This window comes from Neovison vison, chromosome 10 (assembly GCF_020171115.1).
Source record: "Neovison vison isolate M4711 chromosome 10, ASM_NN_V1, whole genome shotgun sequence".
In the NCBI taxonomy this organism is placed as follows: domain Eukaryota; kingdom Metazoa; phylum Chordata; class Mammalia; order Carnivora; family Mustelidae; genus Neogale; species Neogale vison.
Window position 1 is genome coordinate 36,561,246 of NC_058100.1, and position 19,745 is coordinate 36,580,990.

General features: G+C 38.6%; 1 protein-coding gene across 2 annotated transcripts in view; it reads right to left on the minus strand.

The window, feature by feature from the left end:
• MAEL (maelstrom spermatogenic transposon silencer) overlaps window positions 1–18,245 on the minus strand; it is a 37,050-nt gene extending 18,805 nt beyond the window's left edge. Inside the window, exons 1-8 of one of the 2 annotated variants that reach the window (XM_044266281.1) lie at window positions 18,114–18,245; window positions 17,757–17,849; window positions 16,346–16,445; window positions 15,048–15,203; window positions 13,114–13,155; window positions 5,208–5,332; window positions 4,410–4,464; window positions 4,149–4,290 (exon numbers count right to left, since the gene is read on the minus strand). In XM_044266281.1, coding sequence (XP_044122216.1) covers window positions 4,149–4,290; window positions 4,410–4,464; window positions 5,208–5,332; window positions 13,114–13,155; window positions 15,048–15,203; window positions 16,346–16,445; window positions 17,757–17,849; window positions 18,114–18,245 — 845 coding nt within the window. The remainder of the gene's footprint in view (window positions 1–4,148; window positions 4,291–4,409; window positions 4,465–5,207; window positions 5,333–13,113; window positions 13,156–15,047; window positions 15,204–16,345; window positions 16,446–17,756; window positions 17,850–18,113) is intronic. The other variant, XM_044266282.1, reaches the window with a different exon arrangement.
• Between the last annotated feature and the right edge of the window lie 1,500 nt (window positions 18,246–19,745).

The following is a 19,745-nucleotide window of genomic DNA, read 5'->3' on the forward strand; positions in this document are numbered from 1 at the left end:
AGGGAAGAGATTTTGTACACATGGAGGGAGGAATATCAGAATAAGAGAGCTATCCACAGAGACCTGGCAAGCCAGAAAGGGCTGGCAAGACATATTCCGGGTAATATATGAGAAGAACATGCAGCCAAGAATAGTTTATCCAGCAAGGCTGTCACTGAGAATGGATGAGAGAGAGAAAAAGCTTCCAGGACCAGCAGAAACTGGAGAGAGTATGTGACCACCAAGCCAGCCCTGCAAGAATTAAGGGGGAGTCTATAAAAGAAGACCCCAAGAGCAATATCAACCAGATATTAACAGAGACAATCTATAGAAACACAGCCTTTCCAGGCAACACAATGGCACTAAATTCATATCTTTCAATATTACTCTCAATGTGAATGGGCTGAATGTTCCTATCAAAAGACAAGGGTTTCAGATTGGATAAAAATGCAGGACTCATCCATATGCTGTCTACAAGAGACTCACTTTGAACCTAAAGACACCCCCAGATTCAAAGTGAGGGGATGGAGAACAATTTACCATGCCAACAGACCTCAAAAGCAAGCTGGGGTAGCAATTATCATTTTTGATTAATTAAATTTTAAACCAAAGACTGCAGTAAGAGATATAAAGGGACACTTAAAGGGTCTATCCAACTAGAAAATGTAGCAATTGTAAATATCTATGCCCCCAACATGGAAGCAGCCAGCTACATAAACCAACTAATAACCAAAATAAAGAACAATATTGATAATAATACATTAATAGTAGGCGATTTCAACACTCCACTCAGAGCAACAAACACATCATCCAAGCAGAAGATCATCAAAGAAACAAGAGCTCTGAAGGACACATTCGACCAGATGGACTTTGTAGATATACACAGAACATTCCATTCTAATACAACAGAATACTCATTCTTCTTGAGTGCACATGGAACATTCTCCAGAAGAGACCACATACCTGGTTAAAACTCAGGCCTCAATTGATGCCAAAAGATTGAGATTCTTCTCTGTATATTTTCAGACCACAATGCTTTGAAACTGGAACTCAACCACAAGGAAAAATTTGGAAGGAATGTAAACACTTGGATATTAAAAAACATGCTGCTAAAGAAAGAATGGGTCAACCAGGAAATTAAAGAAGAACTTAAACAATCCATGCAAACTAATGAAAATGAAAACATGTTGGTTCAAAAGCTATGGGACACTGCAATGGCAGTCCTAAGAGGGAAGTAAACAGCCATCCAAGCCTCTCAAAAAATCAGAAAAATCCCAAATGCACAAGCTAACCTTACATCTAAAGGAGACAGAGAAAGAACAGCAAATAAAGCTTAAACCAAGTAGAAGAAAAATAGCAAAGATTAGAGCAGAAATCAATGAAACAGAAACTAGAAGAGCAGTAGAACAGATCAACGAAACTAGAAGCTGGTTCTTTTTTTTTTTTTTTTTTTAGATTTTATTTTATTTATTTGAGAGAGAGACAGTGAGAGAGAGCATGAGCGAAGAGAAGGTCAGAGAGCAAAGCAGACTCCCCATGGAGCTGGGAGCCTGATGTGGGACTCGATCCCGGGACTCCAGGATCACGCCCTGAGCTGAAGGCAGTCGTCCAACCAACTGCGCCACCCAGGCGTCCCTAGAAGCTGGTTCTTTGGAAGAATTAATAAGAATGATAAACACCTAGCCAGACTTATAAAAGGAAAAGAGAAAGGGCCCAAATTAATAAATTCACGAAGAAAGAGGAGAAATCACAACCAATACCTAGGAAATAGAGACAATAATTAGAACTTATTGCCACCAGCTGTATGTCAACAAACTAGGCAATCTGGAAGAAATGGATGCATTCCTGGACACTTATAAACCACTAAGACTGAAACAGGAAGAAATAGACAATCTGAACAGATCCATAACCAGCAAGGAAATTGAAATAGTGATCAAAAACCTCCCAAAAAACAAGAGTCCAGGACCAAATGACTTCCCAAGGCAAATTCCACCATTTATTTTTTTATTATTTTTTAAATAGATTTTATTTACTTATTTGTCAGAGAGGGAAAGACAGCACGTGCACACACAAGCAGAGGAAGCAGCAGGCAGTGCAGCTGGAGCCCAGTGCAGAACTTGATCTCGGGGCTCTGGGATCATGACCTGAGCAGAAAGCAGACACTTAACACACTGAGCTACCCAGGTCTCCCTCTACCAAACATTTAAAGAAGAAATCATCCTTCTCTCTCTCTCTGCCTGCCTCTCTGCCTACTTATGATCTCTGTCGAATAAATAATAAAATCTTTAAAAAAAAAAACAGGGTGTCTGGGTGGCTCAGTGGGTTAAAGCCTCTGCCTTCTGCTCAGGTCATGATCCCAGGGTCCTAGGATGGAGCCCTGCATCGGGCTCTCTGCTCAGCGGGGAGCCGGGCTCTCTGCTCAGCGGGGAGCCTGCCTCTCTGCCTACTTGTGATCTCTGTCTGTCAAATAAATAAGTAAAATCTTTCAAAAATAAAAAATAAAAAAAAATAAAGAAGAAATCATACCTATTCTACTAAAGCTGTTCCAAAGAATAGAAATGGAAGGAAAACTTCTAAACTCATTCTATGAGGCCAACATTACCTTGATCCCAAAATGAGACAAAGACCACATCAAAAAGGAGAATTACAGACCAATATCCCTGATGAACATGGATGCCAAAATACTCAAGAAGACCCTAGGCAATAGGATCCAACAGTACACTAAAAGGACTATTCACCATGACCAGGTAGGATTTATTCTTGGGATGCAAGGGTGGTTCAACATTCGCAAATCAATCAACATGATAGATCATGTTAACAAAAGAAGAGACAAAAACCATTTGATCCCCTCAACTGATGCAGAGAAAGCATTCAACAAAGTACAGCATCCTTTCCTGATTGAAACTCTTCAAAATATAGGGAGAGAAGAAACATACCTCAATACCATAAAAGCTGTTATGAAAAGCCCACAGCAAATATCATTCTCAATGGGGAAAAACTGAGAGCTTTTCCCTTAAGGTCAGGAACACAACAGGGATGCCCACTCTCACCACTTTTGTTCAACATAGTATCAGAAGTCCTAGCCATAGCAGTCAGACAACAAAAAGAAATAAAAGGCATTCAAATTGGCAAAGAAGAAGTCAAACTCTCTCTCTTTGCAGATGACATGACACTTTATATGGAAAACCCAAAAGAATCCACCTCCAAATTACCAGAACTCATAGCAGTTCAATATGGCAGAATACAAAACTGATGCCTGGAAATCAACTGCCTCTCTATACACTAACAGTGTGGGTGAAGAAAGAGAAATTAAGGAATTGATTCCATTTACAATAGCACCAAAAACCTTAAGATACCTTGCAATAAACCTAACCAAAGAGGTAAAGGATCTGTACTCGAGTAGTGAGGAACTACAGAACACTCATGAAAGAAATTGAAGACGACACAGAAAGATGGAAAAGCATTCCATGCCCATGGATTGGAAGAATAAACACTGTGAAAATGTCTATGCTAGCTACCGAGAGCCATCTATTGTTTCAAAGTAATCTCTATCAAAATACCATTGACGTTTTTCACAGAGTTGAAAACAAACAACCCTAAAATGGATGGAATCAGAAAAGACCCTGAACAGCCATGGGACTGTTGAAAAAGAAAACCAAAGCTAGAGGCATCGTCCCTGACTTCAAGCTGTATTACAAAGTTGTGATCATCAAGACAGCATGGTATTGGCACAAAAACAGACACACAGACAAGTGGAAGAGAACAGAGAACCCAGAAATTTCTATACTAGTCTTGCAACTTTTCTATAAATACGAAATTATTTCAAAATGAAAAATACATTCCATTTATTTCACTTATATATTTCTTATATGTTAAGTCTAAGAAGTCTATGTAATAAAACATCTCTTTAAATAAATATATTCTTCCATCAGTACAAAAATTCTAAACGATAAAGCACCATGCCAGTTATCTGGTAGTGTGCTTTATTTTTAGTTGTAGACAAAATGACAATGTATCAGACAACCAATGGAATCTTATTATTCAAGGAAATAATGATTCCGAAGTTTCATAGGAAAATACTGCCTGTTGATGAAAAAGGAAAAACTAATCCTGCCATATTTTCTCAGTACAAAAAGTCAAAATGACAATCACAAAATCATCATAAATACCTTGTGTTGCTAGAATAATCCCACATGGCCACATCTAGGAGGCTCCGAACCCAGGTTTTAGAGGGCTCCTTAAGAAATTTTTGTTGGTAGATCCCCACAACAAGATCTTCTACAGTGAGCAGTTCTAGATCTTGCCTGATTTCTTCCATTGGTAAAAAGAAAAAGACAAACAATTACTGAATTTAGGCACATAGAACACGTACACCAAAATGGAAATACAGATGTTATAATGTACTTCAACAGTGACCTAGTTTTACTTACTTGATGTCTTTGCCATATGCTTCAAACACCAGTTGACTCTGGCTCTGTCATCAGACTGGAGAAGGGAAAGATTTTACTTGTATTTTCTCCTACACGGAGTTAATTTTAATCAATTGCTGTCCTTTCAGACTGGGGAGGTGGGGGTGGCAGGAAGGGAAAGACTAAAGAGTTTGCGACAACTAAATGAGAACCATAAAAAAGAGCAACATATATTTTAAAAAACTGCTGCTTTTAATAACCAGTTACATTTATAAAGGAGTGCTAACAGACTCTGTGAAAAACAAAGGAAATCTAGGGTAGGCACATGACAAAACCAATGCTCAGAAAAAGATAAGGTAATCTGTTCATGGTTACACTAAAATAGGTTAAAACCCAGTTCCTCGACTCTTAGCTAAAAGAATTTAGACAAAATAAAGAATAAAGTCTCTCCAAAGATTATAAAAGAGGATCAAGAGATTGCTACAAAAACAGTTTTAAATAAACAGTAATCTTACTTAGAAGGACAGATGTACAGATTAGAACACCCTTTCAGAGTAAAAAAAAAATACTGAGAAGATATTTCAGCAGGAGAAACTAAAAACAGGAGTTCAAAGTAGAAATGCATTCAGCTTTTGCAGTGTTCAGAATCCCTCTACTACCACAGAAATTATACCTAATCCCATTCTAAACAATTCAGAATGAACATGTTTTAACACACACAGCTAACAAACAAGCCAACTCACTTTCTCTGCATACCTTTCATGGATCTTTCAGTATCTAAGTGGATGCCTTAATAAAAAATTCTAACAATGAAATTACCTTGCAGTAGATAGGTGGCCAGTTTCCTGGGTTTGGGTGAATAAACCTATAAAGGTTTTGTAACACAGCTGCTTGGTCATGCCCAGATTCGAAGTTTGAAATAGGAATCTTGTGACTAGAATCACCTGAAGGGAATAAAAAGGAGGAAACAGTTCAAAATTTGACCAAAACAAGTATTACAAAGTAGGTAAGGAAGTAGGGGTACAGGAAGACAGTACTCAGTAACTCATATTTAAGCACTTGTACCAAGCCTAATTATGGTTACGTACTTTACATAATTTATGCCATCATCTTATGAGAAAGGGGGTGTACACATATTAGAGAAGACACAACTGACACAGAAGTTAGCACAGTAGGTTAATAGCTGGCAAGCAACAGAGTCAAGACTCAAATCCAGACTTAAGTGACCGAGCCCATACGTTTTCATTATTCCCATCTGCCTTTCATGAATCTGGTTTATATATAAGGCTGGAGAACATTATAGCAATGGCTGCTTTTTAAAAGGCTGTATGATTAAGATTTCCACTTCCAGTAAAAAAATAAAATAAAAAATAAAAATAAATGGACCAAGTAATTCAGACTAACCTCCCACAAACATTTAATGTATCTGAGGATATCAAGAGTACACACAGTAGCAAGAAATTATTAGATCCAGATGCAAGAGAATACAGGAATCCAGAGAGGCTCTCCAGACCGCCTCCTTCGAGGGCAGTTTTTGCCCAGCAGCTACCTCCCAATTCCAGAAGAGGAAAGTGATTAGCTGAGAAGTGTGCTTTTGACAGCTTTTGGGACCTGGTCTGCTAGGACCCCAGCTATCTAGCAAAAGCAAACATAAATCCTCTCTGGATAAAGAGAGCATCATTCTAAGCCTCAAATTATTTTAAAATCATTTTTTTTCAGTGTGGCAGGGGAAAGACTGGACAGGAAGATGGGAGAGGAGAAGCCTGAGAAGCCACGGTAAACTGGGCCCCTGGAGTAGCGGAGGGGAAAGCTTGTCGCGTGCTGAGAAGCGAGCAGCTAAAGCAGCAGCTTGCAGATGTCCCAGTAAAGCCTACAAAGATCTCCAAGTTTGTATTTGCCATAGGTAGACACAAGACAAAGAAAGCCTCAGCCATATCCATCAAACTTGGACCAAATAAGCCTAAAAAATGGTTTCAACTCTTGCTCCACAAACCTTTTCAGCAGCAGCAGCAGCTTTTAAGGAAGAGGAAGACTGAACCAGAGGAAATGCCTCCAGAAGCAAAGATGAGAATGAAGAGTATTGGAAGGCACACACCTACATCAGCAGGAACAACTCCTTCAATAAAGGAAAAGTATGATTTCTCTGATAACCGGAAGCTATGGGAGTGAAATATAAAATCTCATCTCAGAAATGTCCATGACCAAGACAAATGATGTTTCAAAAGTGGATTGTGATATGGATGCAAAGTTAAAAAGAATAGTTTCTAAGGGGCGCCTGGGTGGCTCAGTGGGTTAAGCCGCTGCCTTCGGCTCAGGTCGTGATCTCAGGGTCCTGGGATCGAGCCCCGCATCGGGCTCTCTGCTCAGCAGGGAGCCTGCTTCCTCTCTGTCAAATAAAAAGAATAGTTTCTTTTTTTAAAGAATGGTAAAAGAATATTCTCGGAGCCACCTTCTTTTTTTTTTTTTTTAAAGATTGGGTGGTGGTACACAAATAAGAGTTTGAAATTAGAGTTAATATAGGTTTTGTATTCAGATTTCAAGACATTTTGCTAATTTTGTAGTACCATGTGATTAGTTTCCAAAAGGTTACACATAAGGGAAAAAAAATCAAATGGTACTTTTCTAAGAATTACATATTTTTAGACACAACTATTAGCACATTGAAAAGAAAACTTAATGCCTACTTAAACTACAGAATTACTCTTAACTCCCTTATTAACCCAAACCAGCTCCCAGGAATAGGTGTATAGAGAGGGAGTGTTGTACTGGAAGGAAAATGTTGCTGGAATATATTAGATGTAATTAAAGTACAGCTTTTTCCTAATAGCCATTTGTTTTAAGTCATCACAAACAAGGTATGGCACTGCTATCGGTTGGTACAGATGCTTAGCTCCTCAAATTTTTTTTAAAATTTTATGTAAATTGTTAAGTATTCGAAATAACCCACTTCACCTGAATGGATCTTGTCTAACTTCATTAGTGTTTAAAGACCATTTGCTACCAAAGTAAATCAGTATTTTTAATGTGCTTTCCTTAGTTTTTGTTATTAGCTAGTTTCTTGTAAGCATTTCCACCAAATCCTGAGGTGAATCACAAGGAAGCTCTTTTCAAATACAAATCACCACCAAAAATTTAAATTTATATAATATTTGGCTGTATTTTTTTTAAAGATAGAACCAAAAAAGTAACATTTTATGAAGACGAAAAGGAGAATGATGTACTTTCTGCAACTCTGTTAAAGCTTAATTTACTAACTTGTGAAAGTGAATTTGGACTTAATACAAGAATTCTTATTTTAGCACAGTAATATGCTTTGAACTGTATACATATTAATTAATGGCCTCTCAAAAGTATAGTTTAGGTATTAAAGATAAAATAAAATGCATCTTTAAGCATATCTTATGGAATCTTTGACCACATATATGTTGTTAGATCTATGTATTGTAGGGCTTGAAAAAATTTTTGTATATGATTTTTTCATGTGATAGTTAAACACATCTTTAAAAGCACAATCACAGATAAGAAACAGTATATGATTTCCTTGAAAACTCCTGCAATGTTTAATTTGGAGGCAGCTTCATACTATTTTATTGGTGATAACTACTGGCTGAGCTCTTTTAACAGGTAATTGAGAAGCAACTTGTATATATTCCTAAAACTTTGTTCATTTGCATTTTAGAGTAAGCCCCAAATAAAACAATGGAAATGTATACAGAACTATTAGTTCTTACATGGTTTAATTATATCAAGATATATGAGCTTAACTTGCTTTAAGATAAGCAAACTTTCCACTTTTGTCCAATTCACTGTTTCTGTTAAAATAACATCCCTCCATGGGCAGAAAAAAATAAATTAATAAAATAAAATAAAATAACATCTCTCTCCTACATGCTCTTTTTTAGACTCAAATGAAGTATTAACCTAAGGCTAAAACGTGAGAGAAACGACTGATATCAGTGTCTTTACAACAATACCAGTAAATCTGGGGCACCTGTGTGGCTCAGTTGCTTATGTGCCCAACTCTTGATTTCTCTGGTCATGATCTTGGGGTCCCAAGATTGAGCCCCATGCTGGGCTCCAAATTTCAATGGGGAGTCTGCTCAAGATTCTCTCTCTCCCTCTCCTCCCTCCTGCTCTAAAATAAATCTTAAATACCAATAAATCTGTCATACTCAAAACCAATTTTTTTCAGTCTATATGAATAAATAGGTATATGAAGAAAAAAGGATGAAACCAAACCAAATTTGACAGGAAGAGATCCAAAGGTATTCCAGCTACCCAAGTTATTCAGCACAGATTTTAAATAATCATGCTTATATCTGAGGAGATCAAATTATTAATTGCAGCATATAGTTATAAAAAAAGGATACAGAAGATACAATTGCTGATAATGACAGATTAGAGAAAAGCTGAATAAATGAAACACCTGCTTGAAAGCACTGCTGAGATAAAACTGCAGTAAGGAATTACGGGTCCAAAATCCAGGAGAGGAAGAAATGCTAGAGAGCTTGATTCTGGCATTTGGGTTCACTGGTAATCTGGGCATTTAACAGTTCTGGAAGAGGAGATATAGAGTCCCAGAAAATGAGCAGTTCTCAACAGATGTAGACTTGTAAGAATTAAAAATATTACTCCAAAGACCCTGGCTGGCTACATCGGTGGAGCAGGTTTTGACTCTTGGTCTTTGGGTTGTGGGTTCAAGCCCCACATTGAGTATAGAGATTACTTAAAAATAATATCTTCAAGGGACGCCTGGGTGGCGCAGTTGGTTAAACGACTGCCTCCGGCTCAGGGCGTGATCCTGGAGTCCCGGGATCGAGTCCCACATCAGGCTCCCAGCTCCATGGGGAGTCTGCTTCGCTCTCTGACCTTCTCCTCGCTCATTCTCTCTCTCACTGTCTCTCTCTCTCAAATAAATAAAATAAAATCTTAAAAAAAATAATATCTTCAAAAAATAATACTCCAATATTACTTGAATACCTTTTCATTACATACTTAATATATACAATTGTCTTCTGGTTTCCATTGTTTATGCCATGAAGTCAATTACAAATTTCACAGATGATCCTTTGGTTGTAATCTACTGTTCCCTGCTTTTTAGAGATCAACTAGGAATAGATGGCATTCTTAAAATATCTGAACCCAATTTTGTATTATCTCAATCTCTGAAATTGGATTAAGGTACTCTCAGATGGCTAGCAGCAGCAGCCACTTTCTGACAAAAATCAATCATAATTTTTTTTAGAGGAATAACAAGTTTTTATATCTACTGTTCAGCACTCAAAAATAATGAGACATAGGAAGAGATCTGATACCTTGACTGAACATCAAGATAACCAACAGATCCATAAAGAAGATCTCTATAATAGGGTTATCAGACATAAGACTTTATATGTTCAGGAAAATAAAAAATACTGATAATTTCAGCAAAACCATTAAAAAATAAACCAAGGTAAATTAAAAAAACTGAAGACACATTCTCTAACCCATGTTAGGATGGCAAAATATTAGCAAACCAATTTAAGAGCTATATAGGGACTATGCTCGGTTTACCGCTGGAATGGAAGGTTGGTTAGCAAATTACTAGATGAACAAGAGACACAAATCACATGAGACACCAAAAAACCACTCACTATAATGTGCAACTGGTATCTCGCACCAAACTGAGAATAGAAGGGAACTTCTTTACCAGGATCAAGAGTGCATATAAAACATGAGAAGGAACAAAACAAAAAGCACAGTGAACAGCATACTCACTGGGAAACATTAGAAACTACAGAGTTCCTAGCCAGAACCTAAGACAAATTTTTAAAGTTTTAAATAAAAAATAGATTAGAAAAAAGTCATTTCACAGATAGGACTATATAAGGAATTCACTAAAAACTCAATTAGAGCTTAGCAATGGCTAAATAAAACTTAAATGCAAAAGTAAATAAAAATATAATTTTAAGAGATATCACTTATAACAAAATTTATAAGCTATAAATTTAACAAGATATTAAGATCACTGTGAAGAAAATTTTAAGTATTGTAAGGCATTACAGATCTAAAAAAATAAGAGTAGACCCCTGTTCACAGATAGAGTATCAAGAAGCTGCCAGTTTTCTCCAAAATGATCTGAAGATTTAAAGGTAATCAAAAAGTCAAGAATAATGTTCCAAAACAAAGTGAAGAAGCTTGTCTAAGTATTAAAATACTGTGTTTAACAATATAGATACCAAAAACCAAGTAGACCAATAGAACAAAATAAAAGATACGGAAAAGATGCAGGCATCAAGAAAATGCGGCACCACATACTGACGAACAAACTGATTATTGGATGAATGATGTGGAGACAACGGATTAGCCATGTGAGAAAAAAAAAGAAAAGAAAAAAATCTCTACTTCACACCATATAGAAGTCAATGTCAGGTGAATTAAGAACTTGGATATGAAAAACAAAACTTAAAAACTATGCTCTATGGCTTTCAAGTAAATAAATGATTAAGAATGAAGAGAATAAGCAATAATATGGAATCAGAATTCTTGAAGTGGGGGAGAATGAGGACAAAGACCTCTCAACCCTACAAATTCATAAAGAACCTGAAGTACCGCTTCCAAGAAAAACATGGCAGTGAGGGTGGGGAGATCAATAGATTCTGTATCAATACCTTCTCCAGATTTGAAATTCTTTGATTCTAATGTGCTAAACCATAACGCCCATCTATGAAGTCTTCAGTTACTCTCACTTACATGGTTTCATAAAAGGCCAGAAAACAGCACAGGAGCATGTGAAAGATCTACACGCATGTTCCTTAGCTTCTACTCACTCTTCATCCACACGTACATCTGCTTCAGTGTATATTCCTCTATGAAAAACCATCTTTTCCTAAGCATCAGGCTGATTACATCAGCATAAGCATTTTTTTTAAAAGATTTTATTTGACAGAGATCACAGTAGGCAGAGAGGCAGGCAGAGAGAGAGAGAGAGGAGGAAGCAGGCTCCCTGCTGAGCAGAGAGCCCAATGTGGGGCTTGATCCCAGGACTCTAGGATCACGACCCAAGCCAAAGACAGAGGCTTTAACCCACTGAGCCACCCAGGCACCCCAGCATAAGCATTTTTAGTTATTATGTCAACACGGCCGTCCCTTTAATACAATCATTTATTTACCTTCTTTAGCTGGCACACTTCCAAGGGTTACCAAGTTGGCAATTTAAGGCCTGTCTAAATTGGTGAGCTCCAAAGTGGCTTACCAGTGAGCTTTCCTGAGTGAGACTGTGACCAATTTTAAGTAGTTTGAAAAATAAGTTAAGAAAACATTCCTAGAATCTTTAATAGGTTTCTGTTAAACTGGTTAACTTGAAAATGTAAAAATAAGCCTTAAAAACTGCTTTAAAATCAAGTATTTATCAGAACCAAGATAATAAACAGTAAAGCCAGTGGCACTCTCACAAATGAGTCTGGCAAATAGCAAGGATTCCAATGCACTCAAAGATGAACAAACCAAAAACAGCTTAAGTAAAAATGTAGTTAATTCGCCAGCTAAACTTCTGTTTTTGTCTTCCCACAACCTATTTGGTGAATAACCTCAGAGGATGTAACACATGGGGAGATTAGCTCGGTTCACACTTCAAAATCTACAACGGAATTTTTCTTCTGTATTATAAACTGTTTTTCATTCAAAACTATAAAGGGACCAACTATAAAAATTTGCCCTTGCCTTGTTCCAAAAAGTCTACTGCCCTGATTCCAAGCAGGCAAGCAAATAAAAAGGTCTAGTACATATTTTTCTTTTTTATTTATTTATTTATTTAATTTTTTTTAAAGATTTTATTTATTTGACAGAGAGAGATCACAAGTAGGCAGAGAGGCAGGCAGAGAGAGAGAGAGAGGAGGAAGCAGGCTCCCTGCTGAGCAGAGAGCCCGATGCGGGACTCGATCCCAGGACCCTGAGATCATGACCTGAGCTGAAGGCAGCGGCTTAACCCACTGAGCCACCCAGGCGCCCCCATATTTTTCACTAAGACCTGTAAAAACTCAGAAGACATAACCAAAGGGATTCTAAAATATTCTCTTCATTTGTAAAGAACAGCATTACAAATAAAATAGCTGCTTGTTAGAGCAGATTTGAAAAACTTACTTCTAATTGTTGTCTAACTGCTAGTTGTCCATGTTTTTAAAAAAACAACTTATTAAAACAATTAGACTTTTGAATGTAAGTTAAAAATGAAACTATTATGATTTTCATTCTAATCACAGAGGAAACTAGTTAAAACCGAGTTCATAGAAGAGTTTAGTTCAGAGCTTAGGTACACAGTCATATACTTTGGTATCCCATAAGTCTATTTAATATTAAAGTTTTAAAGTTTTTGAAGGTTTTAAGGCTCACATACACCATCTACCATTTCTATGAGGATTCTCCAACAATAAGGATGTTATTCCCCCAACTTAAGTTTTATGTGTCCATGTAAAGCAGTAACTCTTTTCTTTTTAAGATTTTATTTAATTGACACACAGAGATCCCAAGTAGGCAGAGAGGTAGGCAGAGAGAGAGAAGAGGAAGCAGGCTCCCTGCTAAGCAGAGAGCTGGATGCAAGGCTTGATCCCAGGACCCTGAGACCATGACCTGATCCAAAGGCAGAGGCTTAACCCTCTGAGCCACCCAGGTGCCCTAAAGCAGTAAGTCTTAACCAGGTACAGACACATTCAGTGCCCATTATTCTACCCCATTCCCATATTCTTACTTGCAGCTTGACAATGAAACCGAAATCCTCGTGGAATTTCACCTGTAATACAAAATATTTTGTTGAGAAAAGCCCTCTGGTTTTGTTATAGTCATGTATCATAGGATGACCAAGTCATAACACAGATAGGTAATGGCTACTGCTATGTGAAAATACAAAAAAATTAAACTTTCATAGAAGTTACTGTTTTTCTTAACCAAAGAATGAGAACTATTAAAAAGAATTTTGGTATATTATCTAAACTACTTTAAAAAGGAAGTTACTCCTTACAGAAAAGAAATAGTAGATAAAGAGGCCTCTTAACAGGGCACGTGCACCCGAATGTTTATAGCAGCGAAGTCCACAACAGCCAAACTATGGAAGGAACCTAGACGTCCATCAACAGATGAACGGATAAAGAAGACATGGTGTATATATATACAGTGAATATTATGCAACCATCAAACCCCCGAAATCTTGCCATTTGCAATGGCGTGGATGGAACTAGAGGGTATTATATGCTAAGAAAATAAGTCAATCAAAGAGAATTATCATATGATCTCTCTGATATGAGGAATTTGAGAGGCAGGGCGGGAGTTGGGGGTTTAGGAAGGGAAAAAATGAAACAAGATGGGACCAGTGAGGGAGACAAACCGTAAGAGACTCTTAATTTCAGGAAACAAACTGAGGATTCCTGGAGGAGAGGAGGGTGGTAGGGATAGGGTGGTTGGGTGATGGACACTGGGGAGGGTATGTGCCATGGTGAGTGCTGTGAATTGTGTAAGACTGATGATTCACAGACCTGTATCCCTGAAACAAATAATACATTATAGATTAATAAAGTAAAAATTTAAAAAGTTTTTTAAAAAGGCCCCTTAACATAAGGCCTCATGTATGTATAGCTTAAGAAAAGTCTCTAAATTCAATCTTTTCAATGTGTTACAACTGTATAAAGAAAAGCAGTTATTAATTTATCCTAAGGAGCAGCTCTCACAAGTGTGAGCAGGATGATTAGTTTCTCTGTCATGAAAACACAAGAAAAAGTACTGGATTATTCTAATGAATTTTAAAGCAACTGACAAAACTAAAGATGAAGTTCTTTTTTTCCCCAATCTCTATCCTCCCTTCACTCTTCTCCCTAGAGAGTTCTCCTACTTGCCTTTAAAGGTATACTGGTCCTGTAACTACCCTCTTGGGAACCTAACTGTCCTATGCCTTCACTGCTTCTGGGTTTGCAGGGGTGGAGAAGCCAGAAGAGCTGTTGAGAACATCTGAGACTCTCAAGTATTAGGCTATTTCCGTACCTTCTCTTGTATTCCTTAGACCAGTCAACAGTAGGTATTATTTCCACTTTACAGATAAGCTAATAAGTTCAGAAAGGTTAATAACTTTGCTCAAAGCTACAAAACAACCACAAGTTAAAAGCTTGTGATGTCCGAAGTGAGGGATGGATTAAAGAAATAAAAGAGCAAAGGCATTAAAAACTTTAAAAAAATTCCAAGATGCAAGGCCACAGGTAAGCAAACAACAAACACATTTTCAGGCATACTATCCACCCAATTCTAACACTTTCTTGAGGTTAAAAAACTAAAAAACTCTGTGTAAACACCTAGGTCAACCAATTATGATAAGGTCTTTATTACACTTTAAGAACTATATGTCATCTCTTAAGAAAACAAATACTGTTAAGTAAAGTCAAGATCAAATGCATGGTGTTTTAAGATTTAGCATCAAGGGACTCCTGGGTGGCTCAGTTGGTTGAGCGGCTGCCTTCATTTAGCTCAGGTCATGATCCCAGCATCCTGGGATCAGGTCCCACATTGGGCTCCTCGCTCAGCAGGGAGCCTGCTTCTCCTTCTGCCTCTGCCTGTGCTCATTCTCTCTGAGAAATAAATAAATAAGATCTTAAAAAAAAAAAAAAAAAGATTTACCATCTACTCACTCCGAGTACTTACCAGGATTTATAAACCTATGGAAATCAGCCATAATACCTTCCTGGAGAGAGTATTTCACACAGCCTATTTCACAAGGGAGGAAGCGCTGTGCACAGTGCGGAGGTAGCTCGCCATGGCTAAAAATGTTCAAAAAATAGAAAATGCCTCCAAGCAGAGCTAAAAAGAAAGAAATAAAAAGAAAAAAAGAAAAGGTAAGACTACACAAACAGGTGTGAGTTAACTCCTCCAAAAAAGCAAAAGTTTTAGAACCATTTTCCTTGTGCTCTTATAATTCTAAGAGCTGGAAAAAAGAAAACTGATCATTTGTACCAGATAAATGAATCAAAATTTTTATTACACTTATCAAGAATTACAGTGGTAACCACTCTGCACGAAGCAACAAAATTATTCAAACTTGCAGCCAGCTCTACATAATTTAGCTAAACATAAGCCCTGAATTTTAGGAATGACTTAAGAAAAGCTGTGACCAGGGTGCCTGGGTGGCTCAGTGGGTTAAGCCGCTGCCTTCGGCTCGGGTCATGATCTCAGGGTCCTGGGATCGAGTCCCGCATTGGGCTCTCTGCTCAGCGGGGAGCCTGCTTCCCTCTCTCTCTCTCTGCCTGCCTTTCCATCTACTTGTGGTTTCTTTCTGTCAAATAAATAAATAAAATCTTAAAAAAAAAAAAAAAAGAAAAGCTGTGACCCATATTCAACAAATATGAGAGATTCGGGAAATAAAGCCAAGTAGAATCAGTATAGAAAAACTCTGATGTAAACTATGGACAATTTAGTTCACTCTTCACCTTTACCCAATATACACAAGAGCACCAATAAATACTCGACGAGAATGTGAAGAGTCTTACTTAACAGGATTGACCACATTTAAGACTGTTAAAAGTTTATTAATTTCCAACAAATTCAGAACACAAAACAAGCCAGAAGGAATAACGAGGATTCTTATTAGGTAAGTTCTTTTCTAGGCTAGCTCAATAGTTCAACCTCTTTATAATTTATATGTATTTAAGGGTCTAGCTATAAACACTTAAATATATGAAGTATATTTATTAACATAAAAGCAGTTATTAACCAAGAAACCAGATTTTTTGTATAAAACACAACAAAATCTCTCCACTGTTATTTCAACAAACGCGAATTACCCAATCTTTCACAACTTTAGCACCACCATATTTGAACACTGGTGGTCAATTACTCTGAAATGCAGGATCAAAATGAACAGAACACATAATTACTCATCACTATATCACAGTGTCTTGAGCACCCACTTTTATCTAAGCATTTTGCTTTTAGGATTACTCTACCTTGATCACTTTTTAGAGACAAACTTGAAATATCGGGGGGTGAAACATTCTGCCTTGGTACAAGCATGCCTGGCCACCTCAGTGGAGTGGAAACAGGTTTCTAAAGAGAAAGAAAATAATTTGTCACATACTCAAACTCTTACTGGGCACTTTACACAAATATTTAAATTTAGCAAAATAACTGAAAAAAACAGTTCACAGATTACTTCGGTAATGAATGAGCCCAATGAGTAAATACGCACGCATTTGTCAATACGTATTTGTCAATGACACCAACACCCAAAGAGACAAGGGCAAAATCTATAAATATTCTGAATCAAAAGGTGAGTGGTAAACAACCAATTCAACTACTGCTGAAAACCATTTCCCACTACTGATAATCTAAATTAATCTCACTGAGTCACAGAAGTGACCATGTGATCATCCATTTGTAATCTAAAACAATCCCACCGAGTCCCTGAGCCCAGTGGCCAAAAGGACATCATTCGACAAAGTTCTCTAAATTGTTTTTCACTTAAACAACTCAATCATGCTGACCCAATGAGGTACGTATACAAGACTCAATGAGGAACGTATACAACATGGCTTACATTTTGAGGGGAAAGGTCTTGTAAGAAATTACAGTTAAATTTTAAAAAGGCAAGGTTCCCCTATATAAGTACAGTTCAACCAATTAGAGCTTCTACCCAAACATACACCTACAAAATAAAAATCTCTCACACCAAAAGCAAGCAAAGCTCTCCTGAATTGACAGTTTCAAGAATGGAATTTCACTATGAAAGAATGGAAAGAACACAGAGGGAGGGGGAAAAGTGGACAATTACACTGAATTTCCCCATACAAATCAAGAAAATCTGTATTGAGTACTTTATCCTTCTACGACGTGTAAGTTTACTAGAATCAACTTCATTCCACTCTTACCTATAAGGCACACTAGCATTCATCAGCATGGGCAGGTTTTGTTATTTCAACTTTTAAACACAACAGCGTGCCTGGTTCCAGGTTCATTGAAAAAGAGAGAACTCAGGGCGGTCCAAGGTACTTTTAAACATAAAATAAAGGTGGGGGGTGTCTTTAATCATAAAGGGGTTTGAAAGGAGCCCTTAGAGTTCATGTAGTACAAACCTTAAAACCAACACTCTCATCACTGACCATGATTTACGGATGCAGGTTTCCCAACAGGGATTCCCCCAGCCTTTCACCACCAAGTAACAACACGTGCCCCAGTTAGGGAACCTGCTGGCTTTTTAACATACGCCCTAACACCAGGGAGGAAAAAAAGAAAAATTCTTCTTTGCACTCAGGGAATCACCCACCAGCCCACCCTTGGCTTCACCCGGTCGCTCGCTCAGCATCTGGCGAACACGCCTGTGGCCCCGGCAGGGAGCTGCTCATCTCGGGCCCACCTTACCTGCTTCTCGGAAGGCCCAGCGTCCCTTCCCTGGGCTGCTCTCCACTCTCGAGCCATTTCTGCATATTTCTCCTTTTCTTCTTCCCTCAAAAGCTTGGGGACATTTAAGGAGGTTGAGAGAGGAGAGAAACAGCAATGAGTTCCGAGCGCCCTGGGCCCCAGAGGCGGAAGCGTAGACTGTACAGGTGGTCCCGGCGCTGGTTTGTTTGCCCCGGAGCGGGAACAGGGAGGCTTCCCTTCCCTCCAGCCGCGGCCGAGGCGTCCCTGGCCTCCTCGTCGCCTCGCCCTCCCACTGCCCAACTGCCTGGTCTGCCCCCCGCCCAGAGCCCCCCTGCCCCCCACTCCCCCCAGTCTTACCGCCCAGTCAGCAGAGCAGTAGGGGATGGCATCAGCGACGCGAGCCACAGGCAGGCCTCGCCTCCGTAACTCGGGGATCTTCTCCTGCACAAAGAAATAGTAGGCATTACGGCTGGCCCTGCGGTTTGGCATGGCGAGCGAGGCCAGGATTCGACGACGTGCGCCGGAGACACCACAAGCCGCCGGCGCCCTCGCCGGGCTCCCGCCCTTAGTAACCGAGGCCGGCGCCTGCGCGCGAAGGCCTACAGCTCTCGACCAATCAGGGCGCGTTGCGCAGCCGCACTGGCCTCGTTGGGAGGCAAACAGCCTGAGGCTGACTCTTGGGGCCGTGGGGGTGGGGTGGAGCGGGGAGCGTGGTCACAGGCGCAAAGCATTCTGATTGGCTGGGATGAGGCGTTGGAGGGCGTGCTGTCACGTGGAAGGTCTGGCGCCGTTCCTGTGCATTATTGCGTAATATGTGTCAAAGCCGGTAGAGGAAAAGAGGACTGGAGAGTGGTTCAAGGTCTTTCGTGTTTTATAACTGTAAAAGGCCGACTCTGGGCCGAGCACTGTGAGGTGTTGGGTGGGGGGACAGAGTGAGGAGCGCGATAAACAAGATCTTTTCCTTCCGGAAGTTCACAGTCCGGTGGGGAGAGTTTGAGGGGAAGATGATAAATAACGAGTGCGTCAACCAGTAGGGGCTTTTTTCGGTTACTGCTTTTTTGTGTTTCCCCCATTCTTAAGTTACACGAGTTATAGTTGTAAAGAATATGTTTTCTTTTTAAAGGCAAATTTTAATGTGTTAGGAAGAAAATGTACAATAAGAAGCTAGATTTAAATAAGGTCCTTGAATAAAATTTTATAAGTTTCCTCATAAAGGTTGTGTCATTTTTTTGTTAGTTTTATTCCTGGTATGTATTTGGAGCTACTATGAAAGTTTTTGTTTCCACTGCATCTTCTTTGTTTTCTTTTTATTCTTTAAGTTTAATTTAGTTAACATATACTGTATTATTAGTAGAATTTAGTGATTCGTCTGTTGCATGTAACACCCAGTGTTCATTACATCAAATGCCTTCCTTAATGCCCATCACCCAATTATCCCATGTCCCCAGCCACTTCCCTTCCAGCAACCCCGTTTGTTTCCTAGAGTTCAGCTTCTCTTCTGGTTTGCCTCCTATTTTCATCTTCTTTTATTTTTCCTTTTCTTTCCCTATGTTCATCTGTTTCATTTCACATGAGTGAAGTCAAATAGCATTTATCTTTCTCTGACTGACTTATTTCACTTGGCATAACACCCTCTAGTTCCATCTGCATTATTGCAAATTGCAAGGTTTCATTCTTTTTGATGGCTGTGTAATATTACATAGTATATATACCAAAACTTCTTCATCCATTAATCAGTTGATGGACATTTCACCTCTTTGCATAGTTTGGCTATTGTGGACATTGCTGTTATAAACATTGGGGTGCATGTACCCCTTCAAATCACTGTGACTGAATGGGTCAACCAAGAAATTAAGAATTTAAAAAATACATAGAGGCAAATAAAGATGAAAGCATGAAATTTCAGAATGTTTGGGCTGCACCAAAGGTGGTCCTAAGAGAGAAGTATATTACAATACAGACCTTTCTCAAGAAACAGGAAAAGTCTTA